Genomic DNA, 22,686 nt, shown 5'->3' with positions numbered 1-22,686 from the left:
TTTATGGTTATTTTAAAAATCCACTTTCATCTTTTGCTTATGATTTGAGGAAAGAAAAGAAGATATATATTTATAAGAAATTGAAAATATATTACACAATTCTCTTAAATCAAATAAAAAATTGTTTTTTTAACAAAGTATATTTCACTTTTCCAAGATATTAATATTATTATGTAAATAGCAAACCAGAATCTGTCTGTCCAAAGCACTTAATTAGAACAAGAAATGGTATTGAGGTCTACTATTTTTAAAAGGGTTAAACATGTTGAATAATTTTACTAATGCTCCTAACTCATCAATTCTAAAATATGCAATTGTACACCACAGCCCATGATTCAGACAGGAAATTCTTTCTTCAAACCTCTCCGGGTATTCTATGACTCACATAACAATTGAGGTATTTCCAAGGGTTTTCCTTTAAATATCCTAATATATTCTTCTGTAGTTTAACATTTTTCAGATGTAACACAAGACTAAATCTGAAGCCAACTGCAACACAAGGCTTCAAGAGAAATCACAAGAATAAATATCTCTGATAGAGTTACTTGCATTTTCAAGTAACTTGCATTTAGGCAATTTGGGCCATATACTTACCAATAAACTTGTTTTGCATAGTCTCTAGGAGAGCTTGGTGGGCATCCTCTGTTTGCAAAGCACATGAACATTCTCTGGCCAGTATGGTCCTGACAAGGTGCTCTCCACAACCTAAAGAAATATCAAGAATAGTCAAAATACAGATATCACTTTGAAGAAACCCAGTCATTAATTTATATCATCACATTCATTTGGCTGTGATGATGCAAAATAATGACTCTTCCTTCACAGTGATGCAAATGACAAGTTTCTGCCACACATTTTTATCTTCTAAAAAGGTTGACACGAAGTCACGCAAAAATTCAAGTAAGTCAGTGGTTTTCTCACAACTTTCCTAAAATTTTAACTCCACAAAGTCATAAACTAAACAAAAATTAAACAAAAATTACAGAAAGAAGAAACAGCAACACCGTCTCTGACTTAGCATCTCTACCCAGATAGAATCCTCTTACTAATCATTCTCCTGGGAATGATCCTTGCATACAACTCTCCTAACCAAGAACAACTTCAGTGACACAGAAACTCCTTTTGCATGACAGAATATTCTACTTAGTCCATCTGATTCAGCCTTTTTCAACAAAGGAATACAAGAATTCAGCCACGCTTTTTTGCAAAAGTGGCTGGTCACTGGACTCCTAATACAGATTCCTGTAATTTTTAAAGGTTTGTCCTTAAGAAATTAAAACGCTTCTGCAAAGAATCATTTATTGCCTCAGTGTTTTATGTACCTGTCCCCTGAAACCTATTTTTGGTGAAGACAAACAGGTCATTACTGCTACTCTTGTTCTGTAGGAACACTTTCACACCTGCTATTTTTTCTCCTACACCCTTTTCCCTTCCTGTACTGTGCTTTGGGACATACAGCTGCAGCCAAATGGCACCATGGATGTTTACTGGACCAGCTGGGGCTGCTGGACAGAAAATTCACTGCTGATACCTTCTCCATAGAGACCAAGGTCATGACACTACCTATGCCTCCTGTTTGTTGACATTTTTCATTAATGGCAGGGAAATAGACAAAGCAGCTAGAAGAGGTTTAACCAAGAGCCAGGTGAACTGTGTTATCCAGTTAGGAAAGAAAAAAACCCAACTAACACAGAGTTGTGAAGTAACAATGATCTCAAATTATCTAAATCTAAGTGACTACATTTTGATCAGATTTGTAACTTATCAGGACCAAAAACTGCATTAGACACCAGAATATACAGAGAGAAGTCAGACACAGTCCATTCACAATTATATAAAAATATTTTTAGCATATTTCTCATTTAGTATAACAAGATGATGCAAGCACTAGAATCATAAAAAAAAATCTGCTATAATACAGTTGGACTTATTAGCTCAGGTACAGAACTACATAAATACACCTACACAGCCTCCAGAAACAAATTTATGGCTGGAAACAATTTAGTTGCTTCCAAGTGGCAGGGAGCTGGAGCTGGTAAGACATCAGACCTAGGCTGGCTTCAGACAAAGGCAGCTCAGTCTCCACGGGTAACTCACACTTTACTGGAAGCACTAACAAGCCCAGAACAGAGACACTGGCTGAAGCCAGCCTAGATGTGGCATAAAGAAAAATTGAATAATTAAACCCAACCCAAAGTGGCTCCAGAGCAGCCAGCTGAGTCTCTCATCCTTGTGCATATGCTGAGTTTAGAGCACTGACTGCTGTGGGTACAGCAGGGCACAAACACGTTGGCAGGTCTGGCACTGTGTGTTGCAGTGACTCACAGACTGGTTTCTAGTTCTTTTCATTATTTTAAACCCTAACATGGCAACCTACTCCAAGAATCTCCCTCTCTGGCTGCTTGACACACAATTATACCCTTCCCCTTAAATGCACAGTGAGTTTCCACTGTTCTTCAAAGATTGCTAGTACAGAAGGGAAAAAAAATTACCCCCCTCATTTTCAAGATTAAACAAAACCTCAAACCCCCTCCCCCCCAAAAAAACCTCCAAAAAACAAAAAAGTAAACAAACACACACAAAACAAACAAACAAAACCAAACAACACCCTCTGGAACACTATGGATGCATTAGATGATTAGATGTCAGAAAATCAGCCCAGAGACCAGATTGCTGAAAAATTGTGTGCACATGTCCCAAAATCCTGCTATGTTCAATCTTCACAAAAATACCTTGGTCTTCAGTTATGTGTCCCTCCTAATGGGAAGTGTCTCCTGATTAATGCAGTTCAGCTAAACTGAGTTGTTTGAAGTGGGACACTTTGGCATTGAATCTACATACAACTGGCACAAGAGAAACACAAAAAATGCTTTGTATAGCAAACAGACTGAGTAAAATCCAGTTACAAATTTAGAGGAAAATGAAAGAGCCAAAATACTACAACAATTACACAGCCAAGGGAAGTTGTTCTTGAAAGCACAAGGGAGAAAGTGTTTTCATTGAGACTGACAAGTTCTCAAGTTAATGAGAGAGGTGTTCTGGTTAGGGGATAATCTTCAAGAGGCTCATGCAATACAGCCATCTCAGCATCTGCTTACAGAAGGGTCTGTCTGTTCATTTGCCTCATTATACCCACACTCTGAAGCTTCTGTCCACAATAGAACTGTGAGTTATCTACTATTTATTTCAAAGTGATGGATGAAGAACAGGAAAAAAACCCCACAAGATGCATTCTATCCATAGATCAAAACATGGACATCACTTTTTTAAAACTGGGAAACTTTAATCACTATGAAGCTTTGCTATAAAGAATAAAAATAAAATTAAACAGGCAGTTGCTCTGGAAAAACCTGAGAAAGCTGTTTTTTTCTTGAAAAAACCTGTTAGTACCTTTAAAATATAACATGTAACACCTTTAAATATAACTATATAAGAAGCAGGAAACTTAAAAGAGGAATCAAACGAATGAGACACAGAAGTCAGAGTGAGCCTATATATCTTCAGTGCATCAAGTAATAAAACCAGATGTTACTACTTCACAATTTTCAAGTATTTCCTAAATTGGAATTAAAAAAACCAACAATGGCCATTTTTTAGCATGACGTATAATGTTATTTCCCCCCCAGGAGAATGACTTTATTGAAGAGTTCCCATAACATCAAGTCTCCTCCAAAAAAAATTCAGAGAGAGAAAACTTAATATGGGTTAAGAACAGCTGCAGCCCACATCCCCATCCAGGATCAACCACAAGGAAAGCAGCTTTGAAATTCTACTAACACATCACACATCTCTACATCCCCACACACAAAGTCATTTCTTTTTGTCATATTTATGTCAACCTATAAGGCAACAAACTTACAGCCTGCTGCTGGCAGTGTATGTAAAAATCTTTCAGCACATCACTTGCTGGCAGTCTGCAGGGACAGATAACTAAGGAAAACAATTTCCCCATTTGCAAAAGAAAAATTTGTTACTGTAGTTTTTGATGTAGGAACATCTATTTTTGAAGAAGAAGAAAAAAAATCTAAGTAGTGTGTCACATACTTTGACCAGATACAGGCTAAGAAAAAGAATTGCACTTTCTATTATCCAAACCAAATTTCTTGCAAATTTAGCAGATCTGTATGTCTGTATAGCCTCAAACTGGGGACACACTGTAGATAATACTAGGATTAGGCACAAAATGCATACATTACCAGAGCAACCAAAACTGATTTGTAACTTACAATATGAAGTTGTGGGTTCAAATTTATAGTTCCAGTCACTTTAGTCTAACCACCAGCATTAGCCAACTTCCAAAAAAGTTGTAGTAACATGACTCAAGAGAGCAACTCCAGTGAAAGCTACTTAAACTCATTTCCAAATCATGCACACAAGTTGATGAAAATGTAAATCTGATTAATGTGCTTAACTATCTACCATTACACTACATTTAACTGCAAGTGTTAATACATTTGGCATTTATTTCACTGAATAGTACTACCAAGTACAACCAAACCAAGAGGGACTCCCACTAAGAATTTTCCAATTCTACATTAAAGTCTCAAATACATTTGTTTTAGTAACTTTCCTGTAAACAGAGTTAAAATCATTTTATTATCCTTTCCTAGTTATGATGATGACTTCTTCAGTATCCTGAAGCTCATTATATTTCAGAGATGAATATTTTGCAATGACAGACAAATGCTTCCCTAAGATTTCACACATGAGTGACTCAAATGCAGATGACTAGCTGGAAAAATTTACTGGGTTAAATTACAGCTTCACATTGAAATAACTTTCATATAGTAAACCAATTACTTTCCTAACACAGTAATATTCTGCAAACACCATGTTGCCTACTTGTAACTCCTCTGCTGACAAAAAAACTCCTGTTGGAACTGCTGTTGTCCATGTTTGCAGGGCTAAGTACAATTAACTGCCTTCCTCTAGGATTGCTTCTGGCAAAGGCAAAAACACTTCTACAGAAAACAGAGAGTTTACAGAGACTATTTTGATAAATCATGCCTGACAAATTTGGTGACCTCCTACAATGAGGTTACAGCATTACTGTGAGAGTGGTGAGATACTGGAACTGGTTGCCCAGGAAGTTCTGAATGTGCCATCTCTGGAAGTGTTCATGGCCAAACTGGAAGGAGCTCTGAGGAATCAGTTCTAGTGGAAGGTGTTCCTGCCCACTGCAGGAACTTTAAAGTCTGATCTTTAAGGTCCTTCCCAACCCAAACCACTTGAAGATCCTACAAAAAATAAACAGAAACAGACAGGTATTTTGATGCAAGTTTCTAGCCTCCTAGATTAAGGGGAGAGAATATACAGATTCCTAAATGCTCCAGGCATTGATGGCAACAGATTCCTATGACAAGGGAAGGAAAGAAGAATGAGGCTTAATAGCCACAACATCTTTATTTTTTCAACAAACTACAAACCCAAACGAAATTCTAAAAGATCTCAGAAAACCTGTCTTCAACCAGAAGCTTCTATTCCTGCCTGAAAATTACTTGAAGATTTTCTACAAAATCACTTGAAGATCATACAGAAACACCAACACTGATTTTGAGAGACACATATCTTGGATTATGCCACAATACAGTTTTAATGCAGTGTTTCTTTCAAGTGCCAGGCAGATAAACAGTGAAACAGAACTTCCCTTTTCTGTGGCTATTGAATTGTGTAATTTCTGATAATAATACACTTTTACCTCCAATCCAAATACTCCTCATTGATTACTACAAGAATTGACAAGAACAGCCTAGGAATCTACAACATTTTTTTTCATTGTCTCTTAACCTATCCTACTATAATTCAGCTGTTCTGGATGTATCAGTAGTCCCCTCAAGTTACTACTTTAGCAGCAATTTGCTAGTTAGCCTATGCACAACTTCCATAACAACCATGTCACTATGGGGAAGAAGGTGTTGTGATGCTTTTGTTTTTATTTTTTTAAGATTGTTAACATCTTTAACTTTTAGGTATTATATTAGATACTATCTTACATTGCATACAAGTCTGAAAAAAGGTAAGAAATGTAAGCTATAATTTTTAAATGTTAATCTTTCTGTACCAAAGAGTAACTAACATTCAATTCACAGCTTATACAAACTTAAACTTGCTACAGACTTGGATCTTTCATTTGAGCTTCATGCAAGAAAAGAAGGATTAAATCACTGGGTTTTTTCCTCAGCATAGAGACTTCTCAAGAAGATTTCTAATGCTTGAAATAACCACAACAAGAGGAGAAAGAACCCAGCACAATATAAGCTGAACATCCCATCCAATGCGTGCTCTGCATCTTATAATGCTCCTCCGATGGAACCAAGATGGCAAAGGAAAGGAGCAGCATGTCAGAGAAATTGTTTTTCTGCTCCTTTTGATGGGAGATGCTTTCAAGTCAGGAAATTAGAAACAGGTGTGCCAGAGGGCACACACATACACACACACACACACACACACACACACATCCATGCAGCACACTGAAAAACAGGCGTTTTCAATTTTCAGACATGAAAGAGGCTCCTGTTGAATGGAAGGAGAAATGAAAATCGAGTTTGCTTTCTGTGAGCCACAAGCAGAGAGAGCTTGTGGAGCTTTGACAGGCTGCAGGAGCCTGTCTAGCTCTGAAACACACAGTACCTCAACACAAAGTGTTGGAACTTGTTTTAAAGGAGTACAGAATGGAAACTTGCATTACTCATGCACAGTGATGTACATGAGAATGGAAAAATTCATCTAGTTTACTCCACTGCCAAAGTATGACTCTTTGCTTTACAGAAGCTGAAGACAGAAGTTACAGGTTATCTGTACTTTATCATCTATTCTATGCAGCAGAGTCTGAACCTGACCCTGTTGTTTCTGTCCTGTTAAGCTTTGATGTTACTTTCATTTCAATAGTAGTCCCTAAAGTATCAGCTAACAAGGTAAAGAACTCCTATTCCTGCTCTATTTCCTGGATAACTTCTAGTTATGCCTACTGGAAACACTGTGAAACCTGTATTTCACTATGCTCTGCTCATCATTTCCAGCATCTCTAGAAAGATCTGAGTAAAACCTTGCACAGCAGTGATTTTACAAAAACAAAATACAGTACATTATAAATATTTAGTTGGCAAGACACTGATACAGGGAGATACATACTGAAAAAAGAAATTAATGCATACTTCTCAAAAGACAAAATGCTGCAGTCTAGCAGAATGCACTACATAGAATGTAATACATTAATACTACAGTATTGTATTAAAGTAACATAATTTTAGAGGTTTCTTTCTCCTATCAGCTGCTGTATCTTGTCTTCATACTAGCAGGGAAAATTTCTAAATTACTGACCTACTGCCAGAAAAAACACCTGCAAACAAAGTCCTGTCCAATTCCTAAAGCACTGATCCTAGAGGGCTCAATGGAGCACATTCCTGCTGCAGATAGAATATCCTTAGATTATTTACCTACTAAGAAAATGCAATGGAAATTTTCCAAAAGGTTGAAACTTTAGTAAATTTGGGCAGGTTTCAAAGATAATAAAAGAAATTCAACATGCAGACACACTCATGTCTAAAGCACCTTCCCTAAAGAAAGGTAGGAAAACACATCTCTAAGTTTTTAATATGGAAAAAATAAACTAAAATCACTCCAAAAAACAACTCATTCAGCTTTTCTACAATTTTACAGATAAGAAAAAAAATGGTTAGAGAAATAAGGATTCATTCATTTGGCACTGTAAGTTCTAAATAATGGTAAATGGCAGATAATTTATTTTAAAAGCTTTCTGTTTGAGTTACTATGAACACAAATAATTTCAGATGTATCTCCAAGAGAGGTTAGAATGAAGAAAAAAACGTAGGTCCCTTAAAGAGGATGTACTTTTTACATTCTTCACTACATTTAATACATTTGGAAAGATTAATCTCAGTTAAGCTGTAAAGAAAGAAGCAAACACTTTTGCCCAGGCCTTCCTCAGAAGCTTTGCTGCTACTGATCTCTGTAAAAACCCTACACCTCTCTAAACTACATCATTTCTGTCATTTAAAACTTACAGGGCAGAAGTATGCCAGTAGCTTATGTGTTTGCTAACTAAAGGTATAAAATCACTTTCAAATCCCAGAAAAGTGTTTAAGACATAGAAAGGGAGTTCAGTCTGCCACCATCTTCAATTCCCTTTCTATCCTTGCACCTATTTCAAGGCACTGGCACAAGGCTCAGCAGCAGGGACAGGACCAAGTGTCCAGAGCAGCAGCTGGTGCTGCACAGCTGCTGGCCCTGGTTCCAAAAGTGCTGCTCAGCAAACACTGAGCCTTCTGCTGGAAGCTACAGCTTCCACAAGCCTGTGACCCTTCAATCCTCATAGATATTATAATATCAAGCCCAATTAAAATTTCAATAAGCCCTCTGATTATTGTATCCATCCAGTTCTGCTTCCCAGCAAGCCTTCCAAAGGCAATTCAAACAATCATTGTGATCATTCTGAGGACAAACCCCTCAGCTGTGAACACTGCAGAACCGTGTTTAATTGATTAGCTTCTCCATGCTACCATCCCCACCAATCATTTCTGCCTTGGGCTTCCTCTCTCTTCCCCAGACTTTGGTGGTGCTGAGTTAGCTCACATGCTACAGCACTGAGTCCTCCCAACTGCATCTGGACACACAGGCTGGATGAACTCTTGACAGAAACATTCACTTCATAGGTAAATACTGATCTGCCTGGAGATAGAGCTCCCCTTCCTCCACCCGACCCTCTGGTTCACAGTAACAATGACATAACTCTTCTCCATTTGCTTCATCTGTGATGCATTAAATTACCTCTTATTCCCCAAATCTTACAGAACCAGACTGATTTTGAGAGATAATACATGTGTCTACAAAGAGATTAATTGTATCATAATATCTATCCCACACAGTGTAGCTCAAACAATCTGTACAGGATACAAGATGAAATTCCTCTGGGCATTGGGAGCATGGACTCAGAAGGACTGGCCAGACAGACAATGCTGCACTTGTGTGTTATGTAAGGGCTAACAATACATGCAAGTTTGAAGCAAGCTTTATCATCACATTATAAATGTAATTCACTGGCACAAGCTGCTCAGAGAAACTGTGGATGCCCCATTGCTGGAAGTGTTCAAGGCCAGGCTGGCTGGAGCTCTGAGCAGCCTGGTCTAGAGGAGAAGGTATCCCTGCCCAGGGCAGAGGGGTTCCATCCATTAAGGTCCTTCCAACCCAAACTATTCCATGATTCTACAAAACAGCACTGGCCAGGTATTCATTCACAGGATCCTAACACAGCCACTGCTGCCCTCAACAGAAAGCAATCACAAAGTCAAAGTTATGCATTACAAGTCAATTTATTGGCATTAAAGCTTCCCTGAAAAGTATTTACTCAGTAGATTTGCACATCACTGTGGTTTGTTTGCAAAAGGACTTTTCAAGAAGGAACCTACAGACCACTGGCTGCCATAAGGAGCCCAAAATGCTGGCTGAGGGCATAACTCAACAAATAATTTAACAACCACAGCCCATCTCTGCACAGGTGTCATTCCTATTCCATCCTATTCCACATTGCCTGCAAAAGCAGCCATAAGACACACAATGGCCTGCAAAGAATGACTGATGTGAACACAATTTGAGCAGGAAAAGGTGGGGCAAGGAAAAGTGAATATATTAATTCCCTTATTGATGTCAATTTCAAAAACAAGAGAAATCTCCTTGAGCAGGGGGCTGGACTAGACTTCCTGAGGTTCCTTTCAAACTAAACAATTCTGTGATTCTTCAAAACACAAAGTGCTATTTATCCTTCATGGAATGATGCATTAGGTGTACATATGTATATCCAACACAGCTTTTAAAGTACTGTGATCTAATCTCTAAAATGCCTTTATGAGAACAGAGGCCACTGCTTTTGTCATGAGACCTTAACAGTTTCCTAGGATCTTGGTGAATTCACCAACACAAGAAACTGGCAAGGAAGTTTACACAGAATAAATACAGTTTGTACATGTATGCCTAGAACACTGCTGTTTTCTCTATCTGATTGTCATTCCATTCAAGAAAAGATTCTGGGCAGGAGAGAAGAGCAAGACATCACTAGGAGGCTTCCCCCAGACAGAATCCTCAACTACACCTTGTAAAGAAATCTGGTATTTCCAGAAATCTGACATTCCTTGTACCTTCTCAACAAAACACAGCTCTGGCTCAGCCCTGAAACCAAAGTGTGTTTGTTAGCATCCTTAATTTTTCTGAATGACTTCAACATATGTCAAGTTTCTGCTTCTTCTCTGGGATCATAAATTAGGTTGTATTTCAAACCTCCCTAGGATAACCTATGTGCCTTTCTTGTATCAAATAGTCTCTTCAAATAAATTTTAGTAAAAGCTGGAGATTTTGCAGCTTTGTGTCACAGAATTTCTGCATTTTGTAAATAATGCAAGACCTTCTATCTTCAGAAATGCAGTATTAAAGGTTTGCTGGCTTCAATGGCTGGTACCTAGACACAATACACACCCACCCTTTGCATGCTTTCTATTTCCTGCTCTTGTTAAGATGAAAGAAATGCAAGACATTTTCAGTCTCTACACTTTCACTCAAAAAATCCACTTGGGTTTAATTTTCAAAGTGTCCTGCATAACAGATTAGCTGTTACTGTAATTTTATATTTATCTTTATATTTATTGTTAAAGTTCTGCATTTCCAAAGAGAATTAGTATTTCTCTCCCAGGAAAGTTACAGCCTGCCTCTTACCCCAGCAGTATTGCTTTTGGCACAGTTAGTGAATGAATATTCATAATCATCACAGATATTCCAACTGAGTAGGAAATTCAGTGTCACATTGACATTATTTTGAATGAGAAGAATATGCACAAAGTCTTTGATTCTTATTATGCTCAGGAAAAAACAGGACATTTTTTCTTAAAGTACAGCCAAAAAATGGACTATTGCTTCTCCTGTGGCTGGGTTTTGTTCACAAATGTTTTCCCTCCAAATAATACCCATCTTCCTGTGTTTACATTCATATACCAGCAAAAAACACCCACTAAAGAGCTCCAAGCAGCCTTACAAAGTGTTCTGGCCTCTTTTTGTGGGGAGGTGGTGGGGGTGCTTAAAGGGGAGCCTGTTTTGTTTGTGTCTGTGTGCACACATGCATGGAAAAGCTTTTAAACACCACAGATTTGGCTTCTTCTACATTGATCCAAAACCCAGTTTAGCTGTTAATTACATTTATACTAAATAAAGGCCATTGGTCATGCTCATCTCATTTAACATCTCATTTAATTTCACTCCATCTCCACCATCATTCCTGCACAGAATGGCCCTTGCACTGTTACTGCCCAGGTATCCTGGGTGTGCCCCTAACACAACTGCAACATTCTTTGAATTTCTTCCATTTTAATACTGCTTTGGAGATACTTAAATTCCTGTAATGTTTATCCTTCAGCTGCCAATTAAGTCCCAAAACTATTTTTTCCCAACCAAAAGATTAATTTTAATATAAGTCATTTTATACATGAAAATGTCTCAAAAAGTTGATGAGAAAAAAATCAGAAAGGTTTTACTTGTTTATACAGAAACTGAATTTTAGACTGAGAGTTACAGAATAAACCTTGGATTTAGGGCCCCTTAAACTCACAGTCATTCCTAAGTTTCACCATCTCCCTCACTGTGTTTTTAGAAAGCCTCCGTCTTTTGATTTCAGTTGTCCCAGGCCCTGTTAAGCTATAACCATAAAATATGAGTTTTACAATATGCTGTATTTTGCAAACCTTGAAGTAACTTTTGAAAAACCAAGAAAAAAAAAACACACCAAAAAAACCCCCCAAAACCACCAAAGACAGTGTGTTCAAACAACATGGTCAAGTGACTGTTAGAGGTATGAAATTACCGTGCAAAAAGCTGAAGTCGTGCCTAAACAAGAACAGAACCACCACCTTTGGCACATTCAGCATAAAAAAAGTGACAAAAATAGCCAAAAATATTTAAGAAACAATTTGCTAAAAGGCATAAAAGCTAATACCAAATCTTTCCTGAAGAGGTAAAGGCAGGAAGCCTCCCAGCAGCTATAGGGCCAACAGAAGATCCAATATTTCTTCAAATAATACACAAGCATTGAAAAAAAGCTACAGGAACTTGGGATTACTTTTGAATACTTGTGTGGTGACATCTTCCCCCAGCCTCCTTTTTTTTTAATGAAGCAGGTACTTAAAGACACTGAAGTTTCAATTGGAGGACTTTAGAACAAAATTAATAAAAATTCAATAATAAAGCCTGCTGTATTATTAACTGTGGCATTTAAACTAAAACTTCCTTTTCCAAGAAGTTTCTACAAAGGTAATCACAGAATAAAACTATTCCCAGCAAAACTAAAATATCTGGTCTTCTAAGAACAGAAAGAAATGAGAAATCTTGAGAAGTCACCCTGACCTATTAGAATATATATATATAGAATATATCTCTAGTTTATAAAGTCTCAATATCACAAATTGCCAGAAGCCTGGATGATGCAGTGAAGGTGCTTTTCCCAGTCCTGTACTTTGCCCTGGAGAACTGCAAACACCCTTTATCTGAGACAGGTCACCAACCTGTCTGGAGCTCAGGTTCAATGTGTCCATTCCATGTGGATTTCAGAGTGCAGGAGTTTGTACTCTGCCTACTCTGAATTACTATTCCAAACTCTACTTTCCCCACACCCCAGGTTTCCCTAACCTGTTCAGTCTCTAGTTGATCATCACTTCCAAGACCCAAAGGCATGAACAGTTTCTCAAGTATGGAGTGCAAACAGTTTACAAAACCTGACCTTCCAAATTGCTTGTATGAAACTGATGCCAAAGAATATCCCTTTTCATAACTGAATATGGAGCCTGATATAACAAACTCTCAAGGCTTAAATTTCTATTCTCAGTGATCACTAAAAAGAAGTTGAAAAGTGTAAACCAGCACAAAAGAGAAACCTTTTATTTCCCAAAGAATTATTCAGCTAAAATGATTTGGTTTAACACACACTAATACCAAATAATTTTGAGGATACTTTTGATAAAGCTTGTGGGGAATTAGAGTTTAACTTTTTATTCAAGATTTTATTTTAATTCCAAAAGTGATTTGATGAGTCAGCTATTCTCTGAAGTCATGTAACAATAAACATTAAACATTACTCAATGCCCACAGCAACCACTGTCTAATTTTATTCTTTTTTTTCTTCTCCCCACAAAATGGAAAAAATTTCCTGTAGAAACTAGTCGATTTGTGCCAAATTCATGACTCAAAGAAAAATTAAAATAAATAGACATGTGAAATTAAAACAACAAAATGCTATATTGTGAAAACCACAGAAATTTAAACTGATTGTAGGTTTCTCTTATGTACATCTTTTAAATACATTTATATACAGGTGTAAATGTCTGAATGTAAAATGGAACATAAAATGACTGTGCATGTACACAGTTTTTATTTATACATAGCACCAAAGTTGTATTTGTTGCTGATTTTTAAAAAAAATGTTAAGACAAAACCTGTTTGGAAACTTCTAAGAGGGGGGTAAAATCACTATTACAAATACAGTCTAGTCTGGGTTTAGTTACATCAAGGGACAGTGGTGATATTCTGTTAAGAAGCATTGCTCATCTTGAAACTTTCTAAATCAAGGCATCTTATAGAACTCAGACAGTACATTTATTTTCTAAATATTTAACAATGACATATCTTAATGCATTATTCTCTTCCTTGGCCATGGCAGTTTCACCTGAATATTTGCAGATGTTTATGCCCCCATTCCCATGTCTTGTTGAGATCCAGCCAAGCTGCAAGTTTCATTCTTTCAACTTCTCCTACAACTTAATTTTCCATCCCTTTACTCCTTAATTAAATTCACGGTTCACATCGTTGGATGTTCATATTTTAAACAAGAGTCAGGCATCAATACATTTTAGAACTGCACTAAACATAAAGTACATTATAAAATAAAACATTATGAGCTTCTGAAATGGAAAAAAGAATGGTATTGATTACAGAGGAGTTCTCACTTCCTGTAAACATTTCGATCTTGCTCTCTCTCACAGACATACACATACTTTAAAGGAAAACCAGAAACAAGAGTTTAATTAAACACCACTAGTCTGAATTTCAAATCCATGAATGAACAGATGGCCACACTTCACAATCTGCCAGCAGGCCACTCCAATTAACTGGGACTGGGATCAGGGTAATGTCATGGAAGCCAGAAGTTTTGAACCAAAAAAAAATCCATATATGGGAATTTGTGACAGCTATAAATAGTATAACATTGAAGTATTTAGGATTATACAAAAGTGGTACCAGCAAAAAGAGAGGAGGCTAATATTTCAGACTATCATTAAATCTAGCCATCTCCTGTGAGGGCACCAGGATGCTTGTCAGTGCTCACATGGAATTCAAATCCAGCTGACTTTACAAAGAACAGCTTTAAAGAAGTAAAAAAAGTTGTCCACCTCAGCTCTTCCACAAACAATCTCTAATATTGGACTTGTGCTCACTGATTAATTAAAACATGGTTCCAAATACTTAAATGTATTTGGTTACTCAGTAAGCATTTATTAAGCTAAAATCAGTGTGGTGTCCCTTGAGTAAAATTGTCTTCTCACACTCCTGGGTTCAGTAAAACCATCCCCTGAGTAAGCACCAAAAGGGACATCTGCTTTTACTGACATCAAACTGAAGGGTGAACATCTACACCAATTTTCAACAGTGCAAGGCAGACACGAATACAGAGAAATAAAAGCAACACAGGATATTCCTGATGCTCTTCAGCCTCTCTCAAATTTTAACTCTGCAATCTGTCCACCTTGCTCCCCTCACTGTTTCTGCAGCAGGACTCCAGCTCTGCAGTGCCCATGGGATACAGCTGACCTTATCTAAATCTGAATTCTGCACGTTTTCCTCACCTCTCCCTACACTGGATGCTGATAACTCTGACCCCTGAGCAGTGGCAATACCATAAATTTTGCAACCTGACATAAGCACCTATGAAAAAGTGTTACAAGTAGTTTTACTGATTGAGGTTGTTCATAAAACAAGTGGGAGGAACAAAAAAGTAAAAGCAACTCCTACATAACTTCACCTTAAGACTTTAGTGTTCTGCAAGGCATCAAATAAACACAATATTTTTGTGTGTCAAGGACCCTGAGCTTTCCAAAGAGAACAGAAGCTCTCCTAATTCTTACATCACTTTCACAATTGCTGAATAAATATTTCCTGATACACTTATTCCAGTATTTTGGTTTTACCTTTTCCCTTTCCTTTCAGAAGGAAAAAAGAGATGAAGAAAAAATTCACTTAAATGCTCACCTGAAATAGTAATTAAATATTTTTGAGGAAAAAATGCTGCATGTAGCATTTCTGTATCAAAGGACCCTCTGATTATCTCAGTACTTTACACAAGGCTTCCATTCCCAGAGGTATTCTGCATTTAATCCAATACTGGGCTAATAAGCACTTCTTCACAGGAGGACAGGCTCCCTAATACTTAACAAATATAGCACATCCTTTCAGTGCAATATGAAACAGGATAAAAATTCCCATGGTAGCTAATTAACTTAAAAAGGGCAATATAAGCAACCAACAAGAGATCAATTCATGGATTTAAATACAATATTGACACTAATAAATGATACAAATTAAATGAAACAAATTAATAAATGATACAAATTTAGAATATAGTCTGGAAATTATGTTGGTATTTTAAATTTACAAACTAATTACAGAGGAAGATAGCAACTTCATTAAGTATTTATAAAAGTAGTAAATACCTGAAGTACTCACAGCAGTGGAATAAGGGTTATGAGCTCCTGTATTTTCAGCCCAGCAGCCACAACCATAAAGAGCTGCCTAAGGAAAGAAGCATATTGTTAATAAATTTTAAGTGTGTGAGATTTTTGCTATATTCCCTTTCCTTAAAAACTGAAAATAGAAAAACAACCTCAAACCAACAATAATAACAAAAAAAAAAGAAATCCAAGAAAAATCCAAGTATTAATACAAAAGATGAATAAGAATATCATAAGCATATTGTCATTCCACTCCATTTTGCTACATCCTTTTACTATTCTTGAGATCTGAGTGTTTGTCATAGATACAGAATTCTAGCCTAGCTTAACAGAAAATGAGGGTAAAGATATAACCCTGCTCATATAAAGTCTCTTTCACTCTGCTATTCAAAAAACAAACAAAAAAAATCATAACTACATTTCAAAAGAGAACTGCTTTTTGGACAGTGGAAAATGTCAACAAAAAATACAGCTGTACAGCAATGGAGTACAAAATTTCTGCTGCACCTCAAAATCCCCTAACAACAATAAGGTAACACAGCATAAATATATTATTATTATAACATTAATAATAAATAGAACTATACATAATTGATAATCATAATTATATATAACACATCATAAATACCTGATAGGTTCTTTTACTACTTTTGTCACTTTCTCCAATTCACAAGATCATTTAAAAATTAATTAGGACCGCTTCCCTAAATATTGAGAGAAATCTTTTTTCAAGGCTCTAAGCATTTCAGAGACCATTTAAGGCCAAGAAATTAACTTACTGATATCTCTGTCAAAAGATAACTAACTACAGAACATCTTCCCTATCACTGGTTTATTACACTGATGGAGAACACTAAAAACACTTGCACATCAAAGCAGTGAAGATGTCTTCAGCATTTAACAGGAAGGAAGGGAGAACAGAAATTTGCTGTCACAGCTCTTGCTTTACACTACACTGAACAATCATTCCCAACCAAAAAAAAGAATTTGAAAATGTACAATGATCACCTGACCAACTCTTCCAGGGTGCTTCAGTGCTAAACCTCCACTGGAGACAGCAGCAGCCACATTTCCTTCTTGGTCAACAACAACTGCACCAACTGTATCCAAGGTTCCTGAGTCATTCTCCTGCAGGACACAAAAACAGAAAAAAAAAATCCTAGAAAAAATAGTATATTAAAGTCAGATCATACTCCTTAGGAGTGTGCAAGTGAGAGCCTAACAACCAAATGGATTTGTTATCATGCACCTGTACCCACTGCCAAAAATCTTCCCAAAATGCTGCTTTGCCTCAGACAGGACCTTAATAAAACTTCTCCAGTAGCAAGAAGGTAATAAACATCTCAGAACTAATCCAATGCTTAGATCACCTGCTTTTACTCACAGAAGTGCCAGAAGTCATTTTTTCTTAGTGGTTGCCACTTGTCCACTAAGAAATGATTCAGCAACTGATGCCACATCAAAAGGCCTTTCCTAAAAGGCCTGAAAAAGCATTTTCAGAGGCTCTCTTCTTTGAAGATGTGTAATTTTTAAGAAATGAAATTTAAAAAAAAATCAAAACAACCAACCCCCCCACCCCCCAAAAAAAATCCCCAAACATACAAAGCACCACCAGAAAAAACCAAGCAGCTGTTTAGGATGTAAAGAGAAAATACTGATATTCTGAGCAAAACAATAAATAGAAGCCTCAAGAAAAAAATCTCCCCTAGGACAGATTCCTTCTGCCAGACTTGTTCTCAGCTCAGGAATCTTTAGTGAGTAAAGCAATTTTACCCTTTGTTCCTATAACTAAAGGGTAACTAAGAGTGTCCTTACTTCCATGACTTCTGAGGTAGATTTACTCCCCCCAGGAGCAGGGGTCTTCTTTTACATCCCTCCCCCATTCCTTAATGCACCACACTAAGTCTCTCTTAGAGAAGGAACAGTTTTCCCCTCTCTGCCCAGGCATGGCCCAGGTTCCCCTCTCTGCAGAACCCAGGGCAAGGCACTCAGCCCTCATGCTCCACCACACACACAGCATGCAGTGTACAGAAAATAAACCAAATAAACAGAATTGATCCATCATCCATCACCTACTCCAGAGATGCACGCTGGTGCTGCACAAGCCTCAAGCCTCTTACACAGACTTATCCAGTGAAATAATGCCAAAGGTTATTAAGGTTTTCATATAAATGTGAATTTTCTGGACTAGAATTCAGAGGGAGGAATTAAGAAAAAAAAAAAAAAAACAACACACCATTCAGCTTCAAATTATCAAGTTCCCATCATCAATTAAAATTCCCTTGGGCATACTGTGTCACTTCTCAAGTATGGTTTCTAGTACTGCAATGCTGATGATACTCTGGCCACACTTAATTTAAGAGAAAACACTTGGGTTAATTCTGTGTCAGTCTCAAAAGGAAAAATATGCAGTACAGTCAGTCTCAAAAGGAAAAATATGCTACCATGTTCTACAGTACTTTTCAAGCAAGTGGAACTCCTAGGCAGGAGTTTCATCCTTGGCTTTCACCCAGAGAAACAGGAAGTTTCTTCTCTGCACCTACACCTAGATCTTCCCTGACAAGTTCTGCACTCAGATGCTGGCACTGACCACACTCAATATGAAAACAAATTAATGTCCCAATAATAAAGCAGAGTAACTGCTTAAAGACAGACAGGGGTGAGAAGCTAGAGATCCACAGTTTCAACTGGTACTGGGAAGAAGGGTAAGCTGAAAAACAGAGGAAGGAAGGATCAGGGAGGGTAGGAAAAGTAGAAACAAAAGGATTATGGGAGCAAAGTGGATAAGAAAAGAGCCAGCGCCCTTCCAAGTTCTAAAGATGAAAGAATATTAAGGAACCCTTTTTGAACATCTCATGTGCAAATGTATTTTCCAGCTCCCAGGACTCCCAGACACAGCCTGAGCTAAAACAAACCCAGTTCAAACAATACCACTCAGGGGACTGAGAAGACCTTAAGCAGCAGAGCAGGCTGCTCATGGGACGTGCAGATTCCCATCCTTGGAGATTTCCAAGACCAGACCAGATAAAGCTCTTCCCAACATGAATTCTCTCATGAAGAACTACTATGATAAAGGTGCTGCTATCTACCCCCCTGCCCTCTTTTATCAAAGAATTTGATAATAATATACATATAATTTATACTATATATACATATATATATATATATACACATATATATATATATATCATGTATAAAAATATATAATATATAAACTATAATATATATCAAATATGTATTTGATAATTATATATATATATATATAATTTCCTCTTTTATCAAAGGAAATTATACCCACAACAAAAAACTTAATTAATAGACAGCCACAGATATAAAAATCTAGCCTATCAAAGTTAGTTTGAGGCTGGACATCTTTTCTAAGGGAAGCATTGCTAAGGGAAGGTTGAGGTGGCCCACACATCCTTCTGAAGGAAATCTCTATCTCTGAAGCAAGGGAATTCTGTACTTTTCTTCTCAGTAAGACAGGTATGGGGCAAGGGAAAGCAGGACTGGTTTGTGATTAAAAAAAAAGTCACTGATATATAGGTGATGCTGTATTTTCCTTATTCAGGAAACTGAAAATCAGCAATGTTCTATTCCACATCCAATGGGAAAAAAAACACTGTCAGCATCTTCTACATATGTGAACTGTACTGGCAACCCTGATTTCTGGACCAGTAAATAAAGAGCTCATCACAATTTAACAAAGGAACTTTTTGTACATCTCCCTATAGAAAAGCATTGTGTGCCTGAGGAGTCACTGCAAGACTGCACCTGCTGAGAAGCCTTTCAGTGTCACACATTTCATCTCTCCAAATCACATCAATGTTGAAAAGCAGAGGATCCTGCCAAGCTAGTGTCAGGACAATAAAAAAATATTTAGAAAATATTAGAAAGTATGATTTAGAAAGTATGATAAATACTACAATTCACAAAGTCTAAAATAAGACCAAACTTTATACAGGTCCGATAGGGACTAAACAAGATCCAGCTTGTTTGTCCTTACCTTTCTATTGATTGATTTACTTAGCTACTTACATTTTAAAATTTTGCAGGTTCTAAAGGAAACTTGGTGATATCTGTTACCAAATTCTGTATCTGAGTTCACTTACTAAATTATACTTGTCCACTGCAAAAGCAGTTTGGGGTTTTAACAATGCAGTATTGCAACCTAAATATAATCTATTATGTAGTTAATATTTTGCATGGAAAAAACTGAAAGTCAGTGTTATAAATCAGACCTCACATTACTTAATTTGCACCTTGCAGCATAAAAGGAAATTAATGTATTAAACCATGGTCCAAATACTCAGATTTTGCTAAGAACATGCACACAAAACTGAAAAATGCTCACCAGCACAAATGCAGAGTTCTAGCAAGCATTTTTAAAAACCCTTCTCCCCTTCTGCACATTAAAAAATTGTAAATATTCATCACTACAAGCCCCTAAGGAAGCAATTAGCAGATTAGGAGAGCTCTACCCAGTGCCCACTGAAAGATTCTACACACAGGGTCTTTTCCCTCTCCACTTGAGATAGTTTTGAAATGCCATGGAAAGTAATTACCATTAAATCTCACCTTTGAGTATAACTGACAAAAGACAAAATTCATCAGATTGAAGCAACTAACATTTATATGCTATTACCCAACTTTTGTAATTATACAAAGCCTGATGAACAATCCCAGCCTTCCCAGTTTAACAGTTGTTTGGGGTGTAAAAAAGAACATTTTGTTTGATCCTCATGTGCAAGATGAGAAAATTATTCTATACTGTATTTCCACAGATAAAGCCAAAACAAAACACCAAAACTTAACTAGAATGGGTGAAAATTATTTAGGTTTCTTTTTCCCTATTAAATGGATTTTGAAGCATACTTTTGAAAACCATAAGGTTTTATTATCAAAGACCATTTGCACACAAATGTGAGGTAGAACATTTCTTTCTTTTTTAAGGAAATTTCCAAACTGCAAGACTAAATAAGACAGACACTAGGATTGCCATAGTTGACTGCTACACTTACAATTACCTGTACATAGACAAAAATATTTTCTAAATCTGTTCAGTCTTAATACAGTAACAGAAGCACATGGAACTGTTGATTCCATGCATATAATTCCAACTGGTGTATACATATGCAGTACCTATGTTGAACTAGGTAAAATCCAAGCCAGTTTTAATAAAACTCAACTTAAATAATGGTATTTATAGAGTTAAATAACTAGGTTATAAAATACTAACTTACAAATACCAATTTCTTCCAAAAAATCACGTGTACTAGGGATTCTTAGTCACTTATTCAAACCAAGAAGAGGACAACTTTTTACATATTTGCTGAGATCACTTGTAAAAGTGATCTAAATTTTAAATCTGTATTTTTATTTTTAAACCTGTATTTTTCTTTCCAATAGCAAAAGACAAAGTAAAATTAGGGCTTCTAGCCAAACTCTGCTAAGCTATTTTCAACAACAATTTCCTCTGGTGAAAGACAGACTAACAGTAAGCAGACAAATATTTACTTCTGATATTTACTGGTGCTTGAGGGGAGAACTTGAGAACGGCATCTGGCTGAATGAACACATCATAGACACCCCCCATGAGAATGTTTAGTTAATTTTTGTTTGTGTGTGAATTATTTCTAAGCTATGTAAATCAGGAAGACTCTGCAACTTGAAAAAGACAAAAATTTTACACCTTCAAAATTTGGTGAAGTTATTAATGGATCTTCCTGTATGCAAATGCATAACCCTCTGCAAATGCTACATAGGGTGAACAAAGAAAAACACAGAAAAAACTCCATTTAGCAGGAAATAAAACTCCTGTAGTAAGTTACACTGCCAAGTTTTTCCATACAAACTTTGACAAATTTAAACAGCCTCATTCTTTTTAAGGTTGGTATCATCACATTTTTATTGAAAACTAATTTTTAAACCTGTATTTTTCTTTTTAGCTGGTGATATTATCAGTAGCTCAAACTTCCAAGTAATTTCAGTTTGTTTTGGTCACAATAATGTGTCTTCACACTGGTCTATTAGTTCTGATCCCATTCAACTCCACCTTTGTTAACATCCTTTCTACCTTGCTCTGCCCACAGCCTGCAGCACTGACAGAGGCACACAGGCTCAGCTGCAGCACAGAGTTGAAGTGGGTGAGTCAAACCAGAAAATAAACCAGCTCTGAAGTCCTTCAGGGGAAAAAACCTTCCTGAAAGGAATGGTCTGCAGCTCCAGAGAAGCACAGCTGATAAAAAAGTGACAGGAGTATTTATCAATTAAAATAACTTTGACAAGAAGATTAACTTCTAATTACTCAAGTATTTAAATGGTTTCAAACCAGTTATTTTTAAACCTTTTATGAGAGCACAGCTTTGACAGCGTGAGTTTTAGGGCAACAAATCACATGAACAAATCACATGCCACATCTTAGCTAAATGATTTTTTTCTTCTAGTTTGGGGAGATATATTCTACTTTTTTTTTTTTTTTTTTTTTTTTTTTTTTTTTTTTTTTTAGAATTTGATTTTTCATTTCTATTTAATTTGGAAAAACTACTGAGAAAACCTTACTTCCTGTAAGATTGCAATTATCCTACACTCTGTGGATAGCAGGAGAATCCCATATGGAGAGCATGGGCTGGTTTTCATCCCTGCTCCATGGATAGGATGTGCCCAGACAGCTGACAAAACCAGTTGTTACTGGATTACTCACCAGGGAGAAGAGCTCTATCTCACCACCTCCTTTACCCACCACCACTGGGAATCTCCCACAAGCTCTGCACAGGACTCTGGAGCCCTTGAAATTTCAAACTGCAGGTTGGTAAGCTCATGCATTGGCTTCAAGCATTGACTTGCCCCTTATTACATGAACAGCAAAACTGCACAGGGACCCCTCCTCTCCCCAGGAACACTTTCACACTCC

At 36.8% G+C, this 22,686-nt stretch overlaps 1 protein-coding gene across 4 annotated transcripts in view; it reads right to left on the bottom strand.

The window, feature by feature from the left end:
• The window catches only part of TASP1 (taspase 1), a 79,072-nt gene that overhangs the window by 24,233 nt on the left and 32,153 nt on the right, over nt 1-22,686 (bottom strand). For 3 of the 4 annotated variants that reach the window (XM_066546235.1, XM_066546237.1, XM_066546236.1), the window contains exons 9-11: nt 16,782-16,901; nt 15,756-15,834; nt 595-705 (exon numbers count right to left, since the gene is read on the bottom strand). In XM_066546235.1, the coding sequence (XP_066402332.1) occupies nt 595-705; nt 15,756-15,834; nt 16,782-16,901 (310 nt within the window). Of the gene's footprint in view, nt 1-594; nt 706-15,755; nt 15,835-16,781; nt 16,902-22,476; nt 22,561-22,686 lie in introns of all 4 variants that reach the window. The other variant, XM_066546238.1, reaches the window with a different exon arrangement.

The sequence above is a fragment of the Molothrus aeneus genome, chromosome 3 (genome assembly GCF_037042795.1).
Source record: "Molothrus aeneus isolate 106 chromosome 3, BPBGC_Maene_1.0, whole genome shotgun sequence".
NCBI lineage: Eukaryota > Metazoa > Chordata > Aves > Passeriformes > Icteridae > Molothrus > Molothrus aeneus.
This window is presented reverse-complemented; position numbering and strand designations above follow the sequence as displayed.